The sequence below is a fragment of the Diadema setosum genome, chromosome 9 (assembly GCF_964275005.1).
Source record: "Diadema setosum chromosome 9, eeDiaSeto1, whole genome shotgun sequence".
NCBI classification, from domain to species: Eukaryota; Metazoa; Echinodermata; class Echinoidea; order Diadematoida; family Diadematidae; genus Diadema; species Diadema setosum.
Window position 1 is genome coordinate 30,165,456 of NC_092693.1, and position 23,709 is coordinate 30,189,164.

At 38.1% G+C, this 23,709-nt stretch overlaps 1 protein-coding gene across 1 annotated transcript in view; it reads left to right on the forward strand.

Moving 5' to 3' along the window:
• The window catches only part of LOC140232644 (G patch domain-containing protein 1-like), a 137,514-nt gene that overhangs the window by 72,608 nt on the left and 41,197 nt on the right, over positions 1-23,709 (forward strand). The window contains exons 13-14 of the mRNA XM_072312745.1: positions 18,302-18,426; positions 22,865-23,049. Coding sequence (XP_072168846.1) covers positions 18,302-18,426; positions 22,865-23,049 — 310 coding nt within the window. The remainder of the gene's footprint in view (positions 1-18,301; positions 18,427-22,864; positions 23,050-23,709) is intronic.

Consider the following 23,709-nt stretch of genomic DNA (forward strand, 5'->3'; position numbering starts at 1 on the left):
TTTATGCAAAAGTGTTCATTATCTGGAAATTGAGAGAACTTTATAGTCTTTGCAAGAAAAACTGACTGTGACGCGAAATTGACTTTTCGTCAACGTGCACGAGGTCACCGAAAATGGTGTTAAATGTTAATTTTGAAAATTTTAATGCATATTTAGAAGCTAATATCTTCCACATTTCATCACCTTCGGTTCTAAAATATTATGCTGTTGAAGTCTTTGACTTGCTCAGTAATTTTGAAAAAAATTGGCGCATTCATGATCACCGTTTTTACGGAGAGCGCCCTCAAAGTTGACAAAAATGAAAAATGTGCCAAATTCAAGGTCACGAATCACCCTTCGTCCCACCTAGGAATAGCATCAATTTTTGTATATTGATAGACATTTACCTACATTATCTTGGGTTACCAAAGAAATTTTGCTCCCGAAATGTTCAATGGCAAATTTACCCCACCGAAAATGGTCGTAAACGGCCAAATTCCCATGTAATATCACATATTGGGTTTAGAGGACATTTCAAATGTCCACGCTTTCAAGATGAAAAGCACTAGCCCTGTGATATTTGCAGTAGGGATAGTCTGTTATACATATCTTAATAATATATACCACAAAACACTTTTATTACATAATAATGACCTTGAAATTTAATCCAAAATTTGATAAAAAAACAATAAATCGCTCCATTTTCCTCATTGCACTGAATGTAAATGTGTTTTGAAAGACTTTTCACAGAGCAATATTTCAAGAATTATGAAAGCTGACAGTCTACCATATTAGGGTGCTAAACTATTTCTGCTCATCTTTCAGATTTAGTGTCAATTTGATCATGAACATTATATCTTTGACCTTGAAGTGCTTCTAAAAATAGCTGGAAATTTGTTAACTACAAATTACACACACAACAGGTGTTTTATATGGCATGATATACTTGTGATTCTTCCACAAACACAGAAGCTTTTTATGATGTAAATGTTATATACTGGAATTAATCTATACGTGTTTGCAAGATATGTTACAATTAATTACTCTGTTCTGACAATGACCCTCAATTTCAATCAAAAAAGGGGACGGTAATATTTTGTGATTTTGTGTGCATTTCCTATGGAAAACAGTGCTTTGTGGTGAAACTCATAAAAACTTGACCATTTTTACTATCTATCACTTTGATTGGTTAATTCTATTCTAGTTATGGTAGAAAAGTGAGCTGTGGCAATTTCCAATAAAAAAAACAAAACATGGTTATGCTGCAGAAAATAAAAAAACAAAGAAATACATAAGAAATTCCAAAAACAAGAAAATACATAAGAATTGAAATGATTTTGAAAGTTTTCATTAGGTACAAAACAAATTCCCCGAAAAAGAAGACTCTCAGTCCTTTTAATGTGCATTTCACCGGCTAGAATAAGAATTTTTTAATGTTCATAATTATCAATTATTATTACGTACTTTAATACAGGTCTTTATGGAGAGGAATAGGCATTTCTCATGATTTTGAAGGTCATAAATTGAGGGTCACTGTCAGAACAAAGCAATTTATTGTAACATATCTTGCAAGCATGTATAGATTAATTCCAGTATATAACATTTACACTATAAAAAGCTTTTGTGTTTGTGGTAGAATCACAAGTATACCATGCCATAAAACACCTGTTGTGTGTGTACTTTGTAGTTTACAAATTTACAGCTATTTTTAGAAGTACTTCAAGGTCAAGGGTATAACATTCATGATCAAATTGACACAAAATCTGAAAGAAGAGCACAAATACTTTAGAACCTTAATATGGTAGGCTGTCAGCTTTCATAATTCTTGAAATATTGCTCTGTGAAAAGTCTTTCAAAACACATATTTATATGCAGTGCAATGAGGAAAATGGAGCGATTTATTGTTTTCATCAAATTTTGGATTAAATTTCAAGGTCATTATTATGTAATAAAAGTGTTTGTGGTATATATTACTAAAATATGTATAACAGACTATCCCTACTGCAAATATCACAGGGCTAGTGCTTTTCATCTTGAAAGCGTGGACATTTGAAATGTCCTCTAAACCCAATATGTGATATTACATGGGAAATTGCCGTTTATGACCATTTTCGGTGGGGTATGTTTGCCACTGAACATTTCGGGAGCAAAATTTCTTTGGTAACCCAAGATAATATAGGTAAATGTCTATCAATATACAAAAATTGATGCTATTCCTAGGTGGGACGAAGGGTGATCCGTGACCTTGAATTCGGCACATTTTTCATTTTTGTCAACTTTGAGGGCGCTCTCCGTAAAAACGGTGATCATGAATGCGCCGATTTTTTTCAAAATTACTGAGCAAGTCAAAGCCTTCAACAGCATAATATTTTAGAACCTAAGGTGATGAAATGTGGAAGATATTAGCTTCTAATTATGCATTAAAATTTTCAAAATTAACATTTAACACCATTTTCGGTGACCTCGTGCACGTTAACGAAAAGTCAATTTCGCGTCACAGTCAGTTTTTCTTGCAAAGACTATAAAGTTCTCTCAATTTCCAGATAATGAACACTTTTGCATAAATATCCAAGCTAAAACAGTCAATCAAAAATGCCTAATTTTCTTTTAACTAATTTTTTGGAATGCGCACCAGTCGCTATGTAAGGCTGTATCTTAGCAACCAATTGACCTTGGGGCAAAATATTTTGGGATTTTCCGTCAGACACTTTGGGGAACATTTGGTGCGATTTTTAAGAAAATCGGAGGGGGTCGGGTGACAAGCACTGGATGATTTGACATGGATTGACCCATAAGTGACATGATTCACTTGTGTCAATTAGTTAGATTTTTATTTATTTATTTATTCATGTTTTCTTTAAAAATACAGGGTAGGCACATTCAGTTCGATAACTGCTTTACAATGGCACCCTGTATATACACAAAATATAACATTACAATACATTAATAGTGGTGTTAACATGATTCACACGACAGATCAGTGATAGAAACAAACAAACAAAAAAACTTAAAGGCATAATTTACCATTTGCAGATGAAAGCATTAGTGCTTTAAAATAGATCTAAAATGTGAGTTAGGGATAGAAACAACCACTGTCAAAATTTGAATCCGTATAATCGATGTTAAGTGTTGTTAAATACACAAAATGTGAACAATAGCTATAATAAAAATTTTTCCAGACTAAACCGTATACAGTTACGGTTTATTGAGAAAAACCCTGATATCTCCTTATATTTTAGGTTTTATTGCAAATATTTCATATGGTAGGATGTTTTATGATGCAACAGACCTACACATATGCATCAAATATGATATCTTGAAAATTTTTGAAATCACTGCTCCCAAAGGTAAACTGGACCTTTAACTACATTTCTGTTACATACTGAATATTATATTTGATAATAATAATGGATATATATATGAAAGGTTATACAGCCTTAAGCAATTTGGAAAAGGGGAGAGTATGTATGTAACCATAAACCAAAAATAAAATGATTAATGATGATGTAGTGTAAGTCCACGAGAAATATAGTTTTGAAAGATTACCTCTTCTTCATGTTCAACACTGAACAGTGGAGCTATTTTTATCACTTCAAAGGTATTATCCTTAAATCATTACAGTGCATCTCACAACATAAATACCATTTTCCTACCTTTTGAATTCATGTCATAGAGTATTTCTGTTTGAATGATGTAATATAATTATTTACTTTGGAATGGCATGTCCTTAAGGTCAAAATTGGGCAATAGTAAAACTTGAATTTGAATCTAAATCTGGGCTACTTCTACAAAATCAATACAGTAGGACCTCGATCATCCGGCCACGTCAGGAACGGCGAGCACATCCGGGTAATTGATTTGTCCAGATAAGAGAGATATGTTCAAATACAGTACTTTCTAGCATATCATGTTACGAGTATACACATGTTATTACAAATTTACTATTACATGGATTATGATTACCTGCATGGCGTGGTCGTGTTTCATACTTCAGAAATTGACATGACAGAAATGAATGAAATTCAACTGAAATATCCCTTCATGTATTGTTTGTTTGATTGGTATTGACCCGACAATGAGATCAGAATTTTGATTCGTCGAATACTGCTGCTGCATTGTATTGTAACCACTGCTGTGCACTCGGTGCCTGTGACAAGCGCAGCACCAGTCTTTGGCATCATCTCACAAACTTACTTAAAAGTTACAGTTCGCTGCGATGATTGGAACATGTTTTATCGTGCATTTTACATGATAATGGTTGAACGTGTGTTTGTTTTGAGTGAGATTTAGCACTGAAAATACATGAAAACAGGAACAAAATATGTCAGCAAGTCAATGTCGGGATAACAGAGGATCCAGAAAATCGATGGCCAGATAATTGAGGTCCTGCTGTATCTCTTTTCCTCATCCAAATGTCAGCATTGGTTCTCCTGCTCTATTATTCCTTTCTTTCTCTGAGGAAAAAAAACTGCAGTGTCAACTTTTCTGTACTCCTGCATGTTAAGCCCACGCACAAACATTCCTGTATTTCCTGTGTATTATTCTTATTCTATTAACCCATTGTACTGGCACTGTTTGACTTATGACACTTGGAGGAGTTCTAACATTACTAAAGATGTGGGAATGTCTGCCTGTGTTGTGTTTGTCATGTTTGTCCAGCAACACCTATAGAACTCCAGGAATTTCCTCTTAGTTTTGTCAAAATATTTGAGCTTCTAAGACTTTTTATGTTATTTTTTTTTATTGCTAATAAGAGACTTTGTGTGAAAAAGAGGTTAAGCTCTTGGTGTTGATGTCTGAATGCACAAATGCATCCATGACCTTGGTCCCATCTTTCATTTTGTCAAGGCAGTGCACAGGTTGTTCAGATGCAAAAAATTCATACTAGAATGGTATAGCTATACCAAAACAGTATAGCTATATGATGAATTTATTCTTCTGAATGCTGACTACCGAAACGACGTATAGCAGAACGACGGTCAGAGCATCGTTTCGAACTAGAACTCGATAACGAATCAGCATTCCATCGCATCCATTGTGCGTCTGAGCGTATGGCAACCATGGAACGGTATAACAGGGTGGGGCTTAATGGGAGCGAGCACGAAATGTGACCTTGTACCTGTCACGCATGACCACAACAACATGCGCAGTGAAAAACTGCACATCTATGTACGACATTTTTCCGAAATGGACGAAATCAGCGTCTGAACGGTCTGTCGGCTATACGACGATTCTTTATACGTCATTTCTTTATCGAGTTTTGGTATAAACTGGCTTGCCTGTGAACGGGGGGGGGGGGGGGGGGGGGGGGAGCAGTTGCCCCCACTTGATTGGGCTGACTCTAGAGTGAAACTGTTGTCCCGCTGAGAAGTAAGACTGAAATCGAGTCATCTGTGTATTTCACCTGTCCAAGAGATCAGAACAAGAGATTCCTTTTCGTTCTTTTGCTTTCTTTTTCTCAGTCACAATTAAGACTATTTGCAAAGATATGATGTCTGCACACACAAATTCAAATGCGTAAAATTGGATGTGATAATACAAAGTGGTAGAGAAAAGAGACAGTATTTTGATCACAGAGTAATACAGATAACCTGCATCTTCTGGTCCGTAAAGCACATCAGTCTTATAGCTCAGTTTCGCTGAGCAAAAACACAGCTCCTGAACATGAGGTAACCTCTGGAGGTTTTGTCTTGTCTGCCCTCCTCCCTTGTCATTATAAATAGTATTAAAGGAGACAAAGTTTCTTATAAAGCACAAACAGAGGACAAACACAGCACAAACATAAGACATTTTAAACGAGAAAAGCACTCTGAGAGTGCAGACTACCGCCAAGCAGCTAATTTCTACCCATACATGCATGCTGAAAATTGTCCGATTTCCTAGTTTAGAAGCCTTTTGTTATGTCATCAGCTTCCAGCTGAAAGTCGGAAAATCATGGCCCAGAAAATGCCATTTTCTTACCCTTTCTCTGATTATTAAGCTTCGAAATTTTGGCAGATGATAGATGATGCATTAGACTACAAAATTATGCAAAAAACAGAAATCTGATTGTTTTGATGGATTTTTATTATCTGACTTCAAACTCGATTTTATCAGCTCAGCCGTCAGTGACTTTAGGATCCTTTTGTTGTAGCAGGTCACATTTGAATCCACCAAAGAAATATGAAAGAGCATACAAGGCTAAAAGGATTTCAAAGTTTATTGGATGAAATTTAGTTTTGAAAAGGCTGAGATATAAAAAAAAAATAATGTAAAACAAAGTGGTCCTAATAAAAGATGGGTCCCACCTTTTTTTAGTACTTCTTTGTTCGTGGATAGCTCAGTCATTTCATAACGTATTTTCGTTAAATAAACTTTGAATTCCTCTTACTATTGCATGCTCTTTCATATTTCATAAATAAAAGGTTTCTCATTATCTCACCAAAAAAAAAAGTTGAAAGCCTGAAGCACTATCTCATTCAAGTCTACACGTATGGTTTAATATCCCTTTCAGGCCTCGTGATAGGAATACATAAACAACGTGAAGATATTGAAAGTACACTAACCCTTGTGGAATCTGCTATTAATGACTCCACATTTGCTTTATTGCTATTGTCTTGTAATCATTGGTCCAATGGAGGGGGTGAAAAATCTATTATTCATCAGGTACTTGTCATTGTTACAGGAGTAAATAATGAGATTCTCTTCATGCACTGTTGCTAGCCAAACAGTATGCCCAAGTCTGTGATTAGAACAAATCTCGCATGAATAAATTAGTGAGTAAATTTACCACAAGCCAAGGAGTACTTCATCCTTCATAGGTAGAGCAAGAGATGCAGTGAAAAGAAAAAGGTGAATGGCTAGTAATTAAACAAGTTGACATTAACAGAATGTATAAAATACTTATTATATACTGTATGTGACCATGCATCACAAAACCAACAAAAAGTCGCATTCACTGATTTTATGTTAGGACTCAAAATAGGTGAAATGGGTCAACCTAGTCAATCTTTAGTTTTTAGCTCACCTGAGCCAAAGGCTCAAGTGAGCTGTATCACAATAGCTCTTCGTCTGGCATCTGTCATCCGTCGTGCGCAAACTTTTTACATTTTCATCTTCTTCTTAAAAACCCCATTACCAATTTTCACCAAACTTGGCAGATAGCATCCCTTGGGTGATAGGATCTCAATTTGTTCAAATGGGCACCATGCTGCTGGGGGCCCCGGGGGGGGGGGGGGGGGAGGGGCAAACCACCCACCCAAATTAAGGAATCTTTAAAGATACTTCTTCTATAGAACCAGAAGTGATAGAGCTAAGTTAATGCTATGAGTTAGTATATTGATGACTGTATTTTCCAGTTTACTCATGGCGGAATCAGGGGTGCCCCCCCCCCTCCTTGGGACCTGGGGGAGTGGGTGGGAGGGGTTCTACAGTAGTGGAGGCCTGAATTGTGGGAATTAAGGAATCTTTAAAGATACTTCTTCTATAGAACCAGAAGTGATAGAGCTAAGTTAATGCTATGAGTTAGTATATTGATGACTGTATTTTCCAGTTTACTCATGGCGGAATCAGGGGTGCCCCCCCCCCCCCCTCCTTGGGACCTGGGGGAGTGGGTGGGAGGGGTTCTACAGTAGTGGAGGCCTGAATTGTACATTTTATGATCTTCTTCTTGAAAACCCCACAATGAATTTTTACCAAACTTAGCAGGTAGCATCCCAAGGGGGAATAGGATATTAATTCCTTGAAATGGGCACCCCACTTCTCATTAAGGGAGTTCTGTAGTTCCAAGTTTGTTCATTGTAGATCCAGGGGTGCCAACCCCCCCCCCCCCCCCTTGGAGTCGTGGGGGGGGGGGAGGGGGAGGTTCAAATGCGGGCCTAAATTGTACACTTTCATATTCTTCTTGAAAACAACATAATGGATTTTTTACCAAACTTACAAGTAGCACTCCTAGGGGCATAGGATCTCAATTTGTTGTCCCCGCGAACGAGTTCGAGCAGGGGACTATGAAACGGGCTCCGTACGTGTGTGTGTCTGTGCGTCTGTCCGTGCGTCTGTCCGTCCGTGCGTCTGTCCGTGCTAACGAGAGTATGCTTGTGTGGCTAGGAGAACAATAGTGCACAATAGATGGCCTTTATTCCGTCAGGCTTGTGTGGCTAAAATTTTTGCTTGTGTGTCTATTTTAACAAAAGGGAGAACAAAGGGGTAGACACACAAGCATATCACCGTGAGGTCGTCCGTGTGTGCGTCCGTGTGTGATCAAAATGTTCAATTTGCTACTTCTCTGTCATTTATGAGCCAATTTTGATTCTGTTTGCTTTATATGATAGCACTACATGGGAGCTTTAAAACTTCTACACAGAATTTCAGTTGCTATAAAATGCTACTCCTTCGCCATTTCTAACCTGATTTCACTTCTGTTTGCTTTATGTGATGGCACTAGGTGAGGGCTTCAAAACTTGTGCACAGAATTTTGACCTTTGACTTCTTTGACCTTTGACCTTGATTTTTGACCTATATTGTACATTTTGCTACAAAATGCTACTCCTTCGCCATTTCTAACCCGATTTCGATTCCGTTTGCTTTATTTGATGGCACTAGTTGAGGGCTTCAAAACTTCTACACAGAATTTTGACCTTTGACTTCTTTGACCTTTGACCTTGATTTTTGACCTATATTGTGCATTTTGCTACAAAATGCTACTCCTTCGCCATTTCTAACCCGATTTCGATTCCGTTTGCTTTATGTGATAGCACTAGGTGAGGGCTTCAAAACTTCTACACAGAATTTTAGACTTTGTCTTCTTTGACCTTTGACCTTGATTTTTGACCTATATTGTACATTGGCTACAAAATGCTACTCCTTCGCCATTTCTAACCCAATTTCGATTCCATTTGCTTTATGTGATGGCACTAGGTGAGGGCTTCAAAACTTCTACACAGAATTTTGACCTTTGACTTCTTTGACCTTTGACCTTGATTTTTTACCTATATTGCACATTTTGTTACAAAATGCTACTTCCGGCGGGGCCATATATTACGCACCGCGTAATTTCTACTTTTCCTTGTTTTAATGGGCACCATGCTCTCCTTGGGGGGCCCAAACCTCCTAGATTAAGGAATATTCAATAATATTCTTCTCTTCAATCAGATGTGATAGGGCTTAAAGTTGTTGTTGTTTTTTTTTTTTAACTGCATAGTCTAACTTTCTATTCAAGTTTTTCTATTTTCAATAGCATGATCTCATTTGGTTCAACTTCAGACCAAATTTGTGAATGTTAGGATAGAATATGCTGCAAAAATTGTTTTTTAAAAGGGTGTATATATATATATATATATATATGGGTAATTCCATGGGGTTGGGACTGAAATTGTGACATACAAGTTGAAAATTCAAGTTGGGTAAATTGAAATTTCCTTTTTCCCCCTGATTTGTTACTCCCATTCTTCAACTTATTCCACTAGAAATCTGTTTATTACTTTGCACACTTTCAGTCAGCATGGGTAAACAGGTATGGCAAAATACCTATGTTACACGGACTTCATTTGTTGACATCCTTCATAATTTTGTGTTCTGAAATGATAACAATGAACACATCCACGTTTTTTTTCGTCCATAACACATCAACATGTTATTTAACAGGCGTATGAGATCATTATTAGTAAGATTGTATGTTCTGATGTCAACTGCAAGCCACTTTTATTAACATGTTTTTTTCTACAAACCATTAACAATTTCAATCAAAGGTTTAACTTTTTCATCAAGAGTGACACAATGACAATATTCTTAAAAGCACCACAATTGAAGCAAGTGATTTGTATGGGTATTCAAGTGAAAACATGATTTTATTGTTATAATCAGGGGTTTTCAGTCAACAACCTCGCCCACAGTGTACTACCTATGTTACATGGACAGTATGTCTTTGTAACATAGGTACACTACGACATATCAACTGATTTCCTTTATTGTGGTGTGAGATGTTAAAACCTACACATATAGACTTTATGTATGTTCCCACAAATAACACTATTGTAACAGTTCTTTGGAATTATATCTACTGCACACCTGTGGAACAATACCTATGTTACACAGACTTCAATTCTTTGTAACTCTGGTATGAAAGAAGGCAGACTTAATCAGAAGAAGAAGAAGAAAGTGAAGCTTTACACAATTTGACCTTATATACACTAACATCATCAACTAGTTGTCAACTAACTAAGAAAACTAATAAAGAGAAATCAGACAAGTCTTCAATTGTCTTCTCCATGTTCTTTGTTTGAAGTTAATTTCTGCTCTTTTGTCCAATGTCCATTTAGCCCTCGATTTTTGTTTTTCTTCTGTCCATTTTCCCTCTGTGCAGTTTTCTTCTTGTCTAGTTTGTTACATTTTGCTCTTCTTGGATGTTGCTTTGTCGGCTTCCTCTCTGTTTGTGGAGTGCTGTGGATGTGTCCTTGTCACTCTTTCATGTAGTTTAAAACGTAGCGGTGGCAGAGGAGGAGCCATGGCAGATTCATCGACAAACTGAACATAAGGTGTAAAGAGAAATAGAATAAAAAAATTAAAAGAAAATTTTTGTCGGGGTCGACTATATATTCCTGTTGATGTATGTGTGTGTTTATGAATGGAATTAAATAATTTCAACAATTTTGCTTACATTTCTACCTCTTGGCATACCCATTAGCTAGAGTTCCATGTGTACCTCCCACCAAAATTGGAAAAAAAAATGGGTTATGCTTAAAATGATGTAAATATTAATAATAATAATAATATAGCATGTAAAACATAGGAAAATATCATTTTCATACTCTATGCTAAAAACTTGTTTTGATGTAAGCTAGGAAGGGCAGGTCGCTGCCCCCAGTGTCCTAGCTAAGGTTAGGCTAGGGTCAGGGTTACGGTTATAAAAGGTTATGGTCCTTAATAGACTCCCAAAATAATACTAGGCCCTATTTTATATTCATCCCCCATCAAAATTGTCGCCCTCTTTTTGAATGATAGTGTAGAGCAATAATAGTCCAATTTTGATTGGGGTTCATAATTTCATTGAAGCCTTTCCTACCCACTACCCACCCAAACTGAATAGGACACTGGCATTTTAGCTTTGAGACTTCACAGTGGGTGAGCATGGAATAGAAATGGTGAATCCTTGTGAAATGTTAACAACTTCATCAGAGCATCTAACAGGTCAGTGAAATCTTGGAAGGAAAACATTGACATTTTCGAAGTAAATCTGTTAAAGAGAAAGAATATCACAGCTCCTAGTTCTCTCAATATCACCAGCAAAATAAGGCAAACTCTATTTCTCTAGTTCAGATGCAGTCTGGACATCTATGTTTTCCAACTAGTATATAGTGATGAATACTAACTTTAGCACGTCTACCTTGGTAGATACCTTATGACAAAAGGGTCCAAAAATTCACAATAATCGGGAGGTAAAACAAATTTATATTGCAGTGAAGATACACTGATATACTTTTGTATGGTTTTCTAAGAGAGGAATTATATGCTCCTTTTGCAGAGACCGGCATGGACGGAAAGTTTGGCGATCAAAATTATGAACATGAACCTGTAACAAATATCTCAGTATGTGGGAATACAGTATCATCGTCCACAGTATTTTTGGCCAGTTCAGAGGTTTAGATGTCGTTTTTTTTCCTCTAATAGAATTACAGAATATGACAAATGTTATTATTTTCGTAAAATAGCGTAAAAGCTTACCAATTGACTTCAGAAACATTAAAACTCCTGTACCTACGTTACATGGACAACGGCAGAAAAACAGATCTTGCGCTGTCCAGCAGGGATCTCGCCAGCGTATATCACCCTTGTCGGCCCCGACAAGCGTGCGGTTTGAAGAAGCAATTGCCGACAAGGGTAAAACTTGCCGACAAGGGTAACACCACGCGTGAACTTGCCGACAAGGGTAACTTGCTTGACGAGCTAAGTTCGGACCAATTTCTCGCCTTTTTCAGTCTTTATTATCTGGCTAGAAAAGAAGCTAGATGTTGAAAGCAGCAGCAGTTTACATAGCGCAAAAATCTACGCAGTCACCGCACCGATCACAACAACGCGGCTCAACACAACAGAGCGACGTACTAGCTGATACACACCACATCACACACTTGCTCACTCACATGCGCTCTGATTTGGGGTCCACACACACATGCACAAGCACCCAGCCGGCCACACAGCTGCCTGCGTGTCCAACGGTACAGTGTATGGTGAGAGGGAGAGAGAGGACGGAAAGAGAGGGTCGAGGAAGGCTGACACGTGCTCGCTTGTTGTCACGCTTGTTGTCGGGTTACGCAAAAACAAACGATATGAAATGCATGCCCCTCTCCGCCAAAGGTTGTATTTTTTTTTTTTTTTTGCTGCTTTGGTTTGTTTGTTAGTTTGTCTGCCTGTCTGTCTCTCTATTCGCAAAATAAGTCAAAATTTGGGAACAGATTAGGATGAAATTTTCAGGAACAGTTTCAGTTGGTTGGTAAAATGGCGCAAGGAACTATTGATGATTAAATTTTGATAGTGAGCAGGATTTATAATACCATCGAAATTCACCGCCAGAATCCAGGATTTTTAGACTTTGTTTCGTATATTTGAAAGGATTCGTATCAATTCTTTAGGAAGCTGGCCATCGGCAATGATGCAAAATTAGATGCGTTCAAAGCATTGCCGCAGAGAGAAAATTAACTCCATTTTTCGTTTAAAAAAAGAAAAGAAAAAAGAACGTGCGATGGAGTAAGCAAATGCAAATTGTTATTTAGGTTTTGGTAGTTTCAGTGGGTTATTTTTTTTAATCTAAAAAGCCATGCGTTCCATTTTAGCATTTTCAATTTCCATGGATTTGTAAACGTCATTCGTGAATATTCCATTTTCCTTCTCCGGGCCGAAATTTATAGTAATTCTGTCATGATGGTCTTTCAAGTGCAACGTACGTAATGCTCCACGTGCTTCTGGGTTGGTTTGTTAAAAGGTGGGTTAGGGGGCATTCATGGGCAGAAAATAAATGGCTGATCATTCATCAATATTCCCAGTTGGTTTACATGCTATGTACACGCTGTTTACGACTACTGAAACAAGGTGGCAGTACGCGCGACATTCTTTATCTGACACCTGGCTTTCGTGGAAATTTCGTGGAAATTTCCACAAGCCATGATATCAAGTTTCCCCACTGCTTGAGGTCGTGCTTTTTTTTTTTAATTCTTCATTACGAACATCAATTTTTTCAACTTGAAAAGTGTAGATAATTTGCTTCGAGGACGTGTTTCTTTCTTTTTTTTTTTCATTGCAGCGTCGGTAACATTTTGTTTTGTTCATCGTCCGTGCATGGCAGGGGTTCATGGGAGGAGAACGATAAGAATGACTGGGGAGAAAATAAACTGAAAGAAAGAAGCATCTTTTGAGCGAGCTGTCTTTGTTTTTCTCTACACCAGCATCAGTTATCGCCACCAAGGTTCATTTTTTTTTCGTTACTCCGACAGATTAATGATAAAATGATGCTAGATTCTTTATTCTGAAGGTTCGTTAATCCAAAAATGATTAAGAAAAAATGTCCGTTCATTTCACGACGAAATCAGTTTTGTTATTTCGAACGTTCTGCCAGTGAAATTTCGGAATAAAACGACGGCACAAAACAGCGTGTTTTCGTACTCTAAGGGTCTGTTATTCCGACAGAAGTAGTTATGATGAAATAATAAATTGTAGATTCTTTATTCTGAAGGTTCGTTAACCGAAAATTGAATAAAGAAAAATGTCCGTAAATTTCAAAACGAAATCAGTGCGTCATTTCAAACGTTTTGCCAGTGAAATTTTGGAATAAAACGACTGCCCCCAAACGGTTGCAGTTTTCTTACTCTGAGGGTTCGTTACACCGACAGATTAATGAAAAAATAATGCTAGATTCCTTCTTCTGAAGGTTCGTTAATCAAAAAAAAAAAAAAAAAAATGATTAAGAAAAAATGTCCGTTCATTTCACAACGAAATCAGTTTTGATATTTCGAACGTTTCTGTCAGTGAAATTTCGGAATAAAACGACGGCACAAAACAGCGTGTTTTCGTACTCTATAAGGGTCTGTTATTCCGACAGAAGTAGTAATGATGAAATAATAAATTGTAGATTCTTTATTCTGAAGTTTCGTTAACCGAAAATTGAATAAAGAAAAATGTCCGTAAATTTCAAAACGAAATCAGTGCGTCATTTCGAACGTTTTGCCAGTGAAATTTGGAATAAAACAACTGCCCAAAAAAACAGTTGCACTTTTCTTACTCTTAGGGTTCGTTACTCCGAGAGATTAATGATAAAACAATGCTATATTCCTTATTCTGAAGGTTCGTTAATCCAAAAATGATTTAAAAAAATGTCCGTTCATTTCACAACGAAATCAGTTTTATTTCGAACGTTTCCGTCAGTGAAATTTCAGAATAAAACGACGGCCCCAAAACTGTTAGTTTTCTTTTACTCTGAAGGTTCGTTACTGCGAAAGAATAACGATAATACTTTAGATTCTTAATCGGAAAACTATAAAGAAGAAATGAAAACGGTTATAGTTTTCTTACCCTCAGGGTTCGTTACTCCGACAGAATAATGGCAAAATAATACATTCTTAATTCTGAATGATCGTTAATAGAAAAATTATAAAGGAGAAAATATTCGTTTATATCCAAACGAAATCAGTTTTGTTATTTCGAATGTTCTGCCAGTATAATTTCGGAATACAACAACGGCCCCAAAACGGTGTTTTCTTATTCTGAAGGTTTTTTATTCTGAAACAATAACGATGATAGATGATAGATTCCTTTCTGAAGGTTCGTTGATCGGAAAATAATACAGAAAAAATGCTTGTTAATCTTCGAACGAAATCAGTTTTATTTTGAACATTCATCTGTAGTACCGACCTTTGGTGTTGTTGTTTTCGATTACAAACCTTCGAAGTACTCAGTAATGAATCGTTTCATTTTATGATTAAACAAACCTTCGGAATAATGACCATCATTACATCTAAAATTGTAGGATGTCTCTTTGATGTCACGGCCAAACTACCGCAGTATACCCAGAAAGGAAAGTGCAACGATGTCCCGAAAGTTCTCGATCGCTTCTCGCGCATCTGCATGCAATAGGCCTACCACGTGGTCGAGCAGACGGCGAGAAAGCAACACGGCGCGCGTTGTTGCGATGCAGAGGCGGCTAATTATTGCAACAGTGAAACAGGAAAGGCCTAAAAGAAATCGGAACCTCCACCATCGGCACCTACTTCTCTTTCATTTACCGGTATTATTTAGGAACTGCCGCTAACATAAGGTATGGAGTTTCTGCATTGTTTCTGTGAGAATATGCCCCTCACAACGTTCATTACATCTCCGTGAGAATGTCGCATTTAGTGGCATTTTAGCGGCGATTTATCTGTGTTGTATTGAGCATTAGCGAAGGCTTCCGCGCTTCGCGCGGGAGAGGGAAACCCCCCTCCCGTACCCACCCCCAGAACAGCGCGCATAAATGCCGACAAGCGTGAAGAAATTCCTGGCGAGAACCCTGTCCAGGTAGGTGTATATTGGCTGTGAGTAGTTTTTCTGCCATTGGGGGAGGACTGCCAGTGACATGAATACGATTGCTGAAGTCAGTAGTTCTTCTTTTTATCGCGAGACGCGTCTTTCCTTACCTACGTTACACGAAGAGGCCGGACATCGCACTGAAGTACAGTGATATGTTCTGTATTTTCTCATTTATTTGGAGGATTTTGATGCTAATTTTTGGATAAGAATACTTCTGAAATATAAATCTCATTATAGAAATAAAGTTTCTGATCATATTACAATTGGAAGTGTATGTAAAACCATGCTATACCTATGTTACAACAAGAATTGCCATGGACATCGTTTGTAACATAGGTATGAGGTTGCTTGAAGATGCTCTGGTGTTCTTATTTTGTTACAAATGTTTATGTGCCTTATAGTCTTTGTAGAAGTCACCTTGCCTCTCTTAATTATGATAGGCATAATGCTGAAAGGTTGTATATTCCTGTTTTACATTGCCATGAAAATGGCATATATTTATGTCACAACATAAACCACAAAAAACCATGGGACATCATTAGTGAAACAGTCATAGACAAAAATACATTTGTACACAGGCTTGTTTTCTTTCATTAAATAATTCTTCACACATTTCTCTTCAAGAATAACTGCAAACCACAGACAATTAGTTGATAAATTTGTCAGAATATGACTTTTATTCCCTACACAACATGAAAATCTAGAGAAGACCCAACCCCATGGAATGACCCATATATATATATATATATATATATATATATATATATATATATATATATATATATACAGCGTGTCCCAGAAAAAACGAAACCGAGTGTCATTGCAATTCTTTGGGATCATAATCATAATATTTGGTATATGAGATGTACATGAATTGAAAGATACTCTTCTCTTCTTTCATTTGATGCACAATTCATTGTTCAAAATTTGTGCACGACTGAGTTAGAACAATAGACAGTAGTGCTACTAAATTTTCATTTGCACGAGCAAATGGCGATTTTGAATGAATTTTTTCAGACTTTTTCAGCAATCTTTTGCAAGAATTGAAATCATAGCCTTAATATCCATTCTTTTTCCTTTCATACGATATCTCACGTGTAAAAAATGATCAACGCCTGCGCGAGGAAATTTAATTTGAAAATATGCTTTCATTTTACCCAGATAGATAGATAGTAAATAAGGAGCCAGTTAGCTTTCCCGACACCAGCCCAACTTGGCAGATAACAATGGCCTTCATGCTTCAATGAATTTACACAAACATGAAGGGAGGGGATAAAAGGGATTGTTACAGACGGTTCGGTTGTGAATAGGGTCGTAAATTAGCACGTGATCATGAGTTTGCCTGACCATGCAGCTAACTACAGAGCAAAGGGTGTTCATCAGAGGAATGTTTGGGGATGTGGGGTGGGAGTAACGGATCAAAAAAACCATCCGAGCCCCCCCCCCCCCCAAAAAAAAAGATGACTTTCTGCCCTGCACTTGCACCTTTGAAATGTTAGAAGCGCAAGTTCAGTGATAAATAACGTGATGTACCCTCTTTTTCTGCTTCACCTCCCCCTTCAAAAACTTCAAAACCCTGTCAGTGATGAAGGACTAACCGCGCGTGAGGGAAATGTAGAGAGGAATGAAAACAGTGAAATAAGTTTGGGGTACAAAATCATCAAGATGTGTATCATTGTTGTAATGTTGATGTCCCGTAGCCATTGGACTGCGTGCAGCCTGAGAATATTCACGATATTAGTCTTCAGTTATTGGTTATTTGTCTCATAGCTTATTCTAAATAGAGGACAACAAAGGGCATTCCGTCTCATACAGCATTCTCTGTAAATACCCTCCCCCCCCCCCCCCCCGAACAACATTCACTGTAGCACTGCGGTTGTTTTGTGTGAATTCAATGGTGCAGATGAGCCCATTGTCTAATGCTAAGTCGGTAGAGTTGAATGCTTGTTTTCGACTCTCCGTATAGAGAATCGCTAGAAATGAAGCATGTTTTCATGCAAATTTTTCTCAAGCATGCGTTATTCATATTTGACGCGTAAGATCTCATATGAAAGAAGAAAATATGAATATTTGGGTTATGAACTTTGTTTTTCGAAAACGTAACGTTAGAAGTCTGAAAAATTCACTTATAATCATTATTTGCGCGTGCAAATGAAAATTTGGTAGCACCACTGTTCATTGGTCTAACTCAGTCATGCATGAACGATGAACACTAAGTTGTACATCAAATAAAAGAAGAAAAGTTTATCTTTCCATTGATGTATATTTTATAAAGAAAATGTATGATTTAGATAGTAAAAAGTTGCATGGAAACCCGGTTTCGTTTTTTCTGGGACACGCTGTATATATATGTATATATATATATATGGGGGGCTGCATTTTCATACACAGAGAAATATTCGTAATACATTTAATCAAATGTCATTAATAATTATTTAAGAAAACCAGATATAATTTACACATTTTATATGTAATTCAGTTTCATATTTTATCACAGGTCAAACTCATTTGCTCTTTATAGTATATTAATGAGTATTTATCAGATATAGTTTATGAAATCTGTTCTTTTTGTCTTTGTTTATCATATATTTCCCTTATAGCTTTTTCAATTCGCTATCTGGTACGAAATCGGTGTTTCATTTGACGTTTTGAAAAATTTTTGTACAATCTTACTGATACAGCATTTGAATTAATTTTGTGTTTTCATTGATTTACCCCCCCAAAAAATATGTATATTTAAGGTTTGTTACATTTATTAACAAAAATGTGGTTTGATATTTTATGTTTTCTTCAGGTCTACCACAGTTGGACTTCTTACAGTAAAAAAGGACAAGTTTTCTGTCTTCAACTTCTTGGAAGTCCAGCAGCCTTCTAGTCTTGAAATCCAGACATTTCCATCTCTACAGGTTCCTGGGAAAGGTACTGTAAAACAAGGAATGTTTGTGCGCATTTTAATTTTGCAAATTTTGTGAGAGCCGAGTTGTGCAAAATTGAAATGCACACTAAAGATCTTGTCTACACCATATGCATTGAATGTTACTAGCAAAAAAAAATTGTGCTGTGAATAAGGCCGTGGGCCCCAATTCGCGAAAATTTCATGCCGTGAAAATATCGTGTTTTACAGTAAACCTCGTACTAGTACTGAATATCTTGGGAGGTTTTAATTTTTTTTTCAGATTTCACGAGTCAAGTACTACTCACAAAAGTAAAAACACACAAAAATATTAAATCTGATCCCAAGATGAATGTGATGTGTGCGCATACACATCTCCATTCAGTCCTCTGCAATCACAAATTTAACCACTCACAAAATTGTGGGGAAGTGCTCGTATGCGAAAAATTTACTTCGCTAAATATAATAGTCGTGTACAGTAGTTGTTGCTGCTACAGTGTTCTGGTGTTGTATATCTATCCAATATATTGCACATGTATATGACCACCCTGCTCGAATCCACAAGAAGTGTTCAGCCAAAAAGAATTTCCACTTTTCTACAAAGTCTAAAAGAGTAAGCTCTAAGCTTTAGAGTGATTTATGATTTGTTGAAATGATTCCATCCTATGATTAAAATATTTAGAGTTGGGATGTGCAGTTTCATAGAAATGGGAGAAAAGAAAAAAATTGAAGATTAGGGTCACTCAGGCATGCTTGGCAGCAGTATCAATGAAAATATATTCTATATATATATATTTATTTCCCAGTGAAAGCAACTCATATCGAAAAAAAAAAAATGGTCTAGAAAAAGACTGCAAGTACCTCAATTTCAGTTTTGTTTTTAGCCGCCAAAGTATGAGAGTAGGTAAAGAACAGATTACTCTCCCAGGTAAGACAAACTTGAGTAGACAGCACTGTCGACCCGAACGACATATCAATATGCTTTATTTTGTTTTCTGTACAGAGAATCCTAATGTGTGACTCTTTGTGGGTTTTGAGCTGGGTGGGCATACATGTATATTATGTAATGTATGATTACATATTATGCATTAATGGCTCCCTCCTCTCTATCTCCCTCCTCCCTCCCGCTCTTTCTCTCTCTTTCTCTCTATCTCTATCTATCTATCTATCTATCTATCTATCTATCTATCTATCTATGTATTATGGTCGCCACTCTGAAAAAAGAATGGCAGAAAAAAGTGTATCACAATATTTGTATCTACATTAATGTTCATGTCCCTGTAGGCACATGAGAACACGAGGTGATATTGCTCCGTTTGCAAAGTATGTTTAGATAAATGAATGCGCCCCCAAACAACAACAACGACGACATGGTTTCTGTCACCTTTTGAGTGCAGATGTTCATAAAAGCAGCGTTGAGATTAATGAACTTGTGTGATAGGTAATCTGATTCTAAACAAATGCAATGTTCCATTTCATCATACAATAGTTTCAGTGAATGAGATACTTACTTGTAGTTATAATGAAAATGTTTTTTTAAAAAAAGCCTGTATCTGTCCCTTTTCATTCCTTTCCCCAGTTTTATTGTCATGACTTTTCTCACAATTAAAAAGCAAAAAAAAAGAACAAAATGAAACAAAAACAAAATAGCAATGAATTTCTACCTACTCAATACTTGTCATTGCCATATGGAAAGTGATACCATGAGAATTAGTTAAACTCACAAGATAACATTTCAGTGACATGATGCCAGTACTTCCAAGGAAATGGGTGGATGACTGAAAAATGGCCACACCAGAGACATCAGTAGCAGTTGGCAGAGTCTTAATTGCCACACATAACATACAAGAAAGAATGACAAAAAATGAAAGTTGAGATTCTCCCTCCATAACTGTGAGTGCTGTCCAAGCATTTTTTTTTTTTTTGGGGGGGGGGGGTGGGGGGCATCCATGCTCTTTTTCTCAGTTATGTTATTCTCCAGTTTGATGCATCAACATTTTTGCACACATGACTCAGTTCTTCTTCATAATTCTGATATGGAGTTAAGTCATTTTGTTTTTACCTGTCAAACAAACATATACAATAACTTTCTTAACAGCTTCATTGCCAAAATTAGGATAGGGTTTATACAGTCCTGCAGCCTTATTGCTGGCGAATACGGTACGTACATGTTATCGCTGTGTAGTAGTGGTATACCACTGCACCAATCAAGGAAAATCTTATGCACTTGTCAATTGTAGTCCCGGCCCATGGGTACCCGGGGATGGCCGGGACTTGCATCCCACTTGCAATTTTGCATGTTACACTACCCGGCCAAGTCCCGGCCAAGTCTCCGACAGGTCGGGCAAAATTTTCACGGAAATCCCCCGCTAAGTCCCCGGCAGGCCGGGCAAAATTGAAGTTGAAATCCCCGGCCAATTCCCCGACAGTCCGGGCAATATTTGTGCAGAAATCCCCGGCCAAGTCCCCGACAAGTCGGGCATATTTGTATAGAAATCCCCGGCCAAGTCCCTACCCTCAAGGCCCGGTCACACTGCCCAAAAGTCGCGTAAGGTTGCGTGAATCACGCAAGAAATTTGGTTTTGCGCGTGCTTGTCCGTTGAAAATTTTCGCTAATTTACGCGATGAAAATCACCGATGAATTGCGCAAGAACTACGGAAATATCACTCAAAAATCACTAATCAGCGCATAGGCACGCAAAGGCCCCAAATAGGGCGAATTTGTGATTGTGCGCGACGCCTGACGACAGAGGTCCACGGAAAATCACGCATAATCTGCGCTTTATCACAATTAACTGCGTATGAATCGCACATAAACGTGATAGCGGCAACATTTTCGCAAACGATCACTGATATTCCACGCATATTTCGCGCGTTGTTCGCGTAAGAACAACGCAAACTACGCAAAAATTACGTAAAAACTAAAACAGCGCAATACTGCCTAGAAGTGTGTAAACTTTTACGCGAAGCCGAGTTTTGAGCTGCTCAAAAACCTGGCTTTTGAGGACCTGTCACACTGCCCAAAAGTCACGTAAACGCATGAATCACGTAAGAAATTCGAGCCTTATTTTACGCGATACGATGCGCGATTTGCGCATTTCATGAGTTTGTCTACAATTTTGAACCTTCGTAGTTGTCAGCCGATGTGCGCCGGATCGGCACTTTACGCAGTTCCATGTTTTGAGGAGCTCAAAACTCGGCTTCGCGCAAAAATTTTACGCAGTATTGCGCTGTTTTACGTAATTTTTGCGTAGTTTGCGTGGTTCTTACGCGAAATATGCGTGGAATATCAGCGATTGTTCGCAAAAATGTTGCCGCTATCGCGTTCACCAACGACTCTCCACTGACAAAAAAGCAGACTATAAATAATGACGCATGTTTCGCGCTTGAAACACCTACGTATCACTGAAAGTCACTGAAAAAAAAAATATTGGCGTAGGCCTATGTATCTCTAACAGAACACGGTAAATACTCACGAAATACTGATAGAGGAATCACTAATGTATCACTAACAACTCACGTATGATTGTGGCGCTATATTTTTGCGTGATCTTTCCGTAGTTCTTGCGCAATTCATCGGTGATTTTTCATGGCGTAAATCAGCGAAAATGGTAAAATTCTCGACGGACAAGCACACAAAACCAAATTTCTTAGTTACCGGTACGTGATTTATGCGATTACGCAACTTTTGGGCAGTGTGACCGAGCCCGCCCGCGTGGAATCGCGTAAAGCGCCGATCCGGCGCACATCCGCGGACAATACGATCGAAGGTTCCACGTCAGAAAAATTCATGAAATGCGCAAATCGCGCATGTTTCGCGCTAGGCTCTTTACGTGATTCATGCGTTTACGCAACTTTTGGGCAATGTTACGGAGTCCTCAATAGCGGGGAATTGCTAGTCAAGCGAAATAATTTATGGTAACATTACCGTACTGGAAATGGTACAAGTCATAATCAACTCTCAAGCAAAATCTGGCTCAATCCCGGCCAAAATTCCCGCCCCAAATGCCTGCCATTTGGTTGGAGCGAATTTCCCCCGACAAACCCCGGTTTATTCCCCACCCACCGGGGCAAAATAAGTGAATCTCCCGCGACAAACCCCGGTCCATTCCCGACCCACCGGGGCAAAATAATTGAATTTCCCCCGACAACACCCCGGTACATCCCCGGCCCACCGGGGCAAATTAAGTGAATTTCCCCCTACAAAGCCCGGTCCATTCCCGACCCACCCGGGCGAAAAAAAATGCTGAAATCCCCACCCAACTTGGTTGCAAGTCCCGGCCATCCCCGGGTACCCATGGGCCAGGACTTCAATTGACAAGTGCATTATTCATACTACTTGGAAAAACTGATTTATTTGACACACCATGACCATGTACAGAAGTAGAATGTACTGCATCATGTCATGTATTAGGATGGTAATAAGGAGCAAGTGTAATGTTACGGTGTATCAATTTACAACAGAAAAATCACAAGATGGGCTACAAGGACCTGGTAGTCTTTCTTCCAGCCACCAAAAGAAGTCAAGGTGGGACCAGCATCCAGGCATCCTTGCTGCAATCGGGACCAGAGACGAGGGAGAAGGGAGGAAGGAAGACCAGGAAGCAGTTGAAAATGCAACAAAAATTGGACCATCAGAAACAGACCAGGTATGTTGCTTACCCGAAAATTGGGAACTCTGCTTATGTGCAGTAAAATCTAATGAAACTTATTATTATTAATTGTGTTATTTCCACCACATAATCCGAACCATGAATCACTTGACCAGGACAAATTTTGGTAGCAGTGCTTCGTTGTCCATCATTAACGTCTAAAAATCATAAGTTAATCCTTTAAAAATAAGGGCAGGGATTTTATTTCTGTACCAGAAGGGTTACATATAATAGTGTGTATTTTCTAACCAAACCCAGATAGATTTTTCCCAAGTATCTACTGCTATGTACACAGTAGGACGTCATCCTGACAGTCATATTGAGCATCAGCAGCTTTTACTCAAGCAGCTATACCATCGCACCCCTTCAGTGCGAGAACAGATAGTCACCTACCCCAGGTGTGGCTCATACTCTCCCCTCTTTGTGCATCTGCACATTTAATGTGTGTGTGGTTGTGAACTGGTGTGTGTGATAGACAGCTTAACCCTAAAAGGGCCGGGGGGGCGGAATCCGCCCCCCCCCCTCGACGTTTCGCGCTATAATTCTGTAACGCGAGAAGGCCTCATCGCGAGGCTTCTTGACTTTCTTCGTTCAAGTCTCGCGCAACTTTTGAGACCAAATTTGCAACGTCCGCGCATACTTATGCGAAGCCACTTC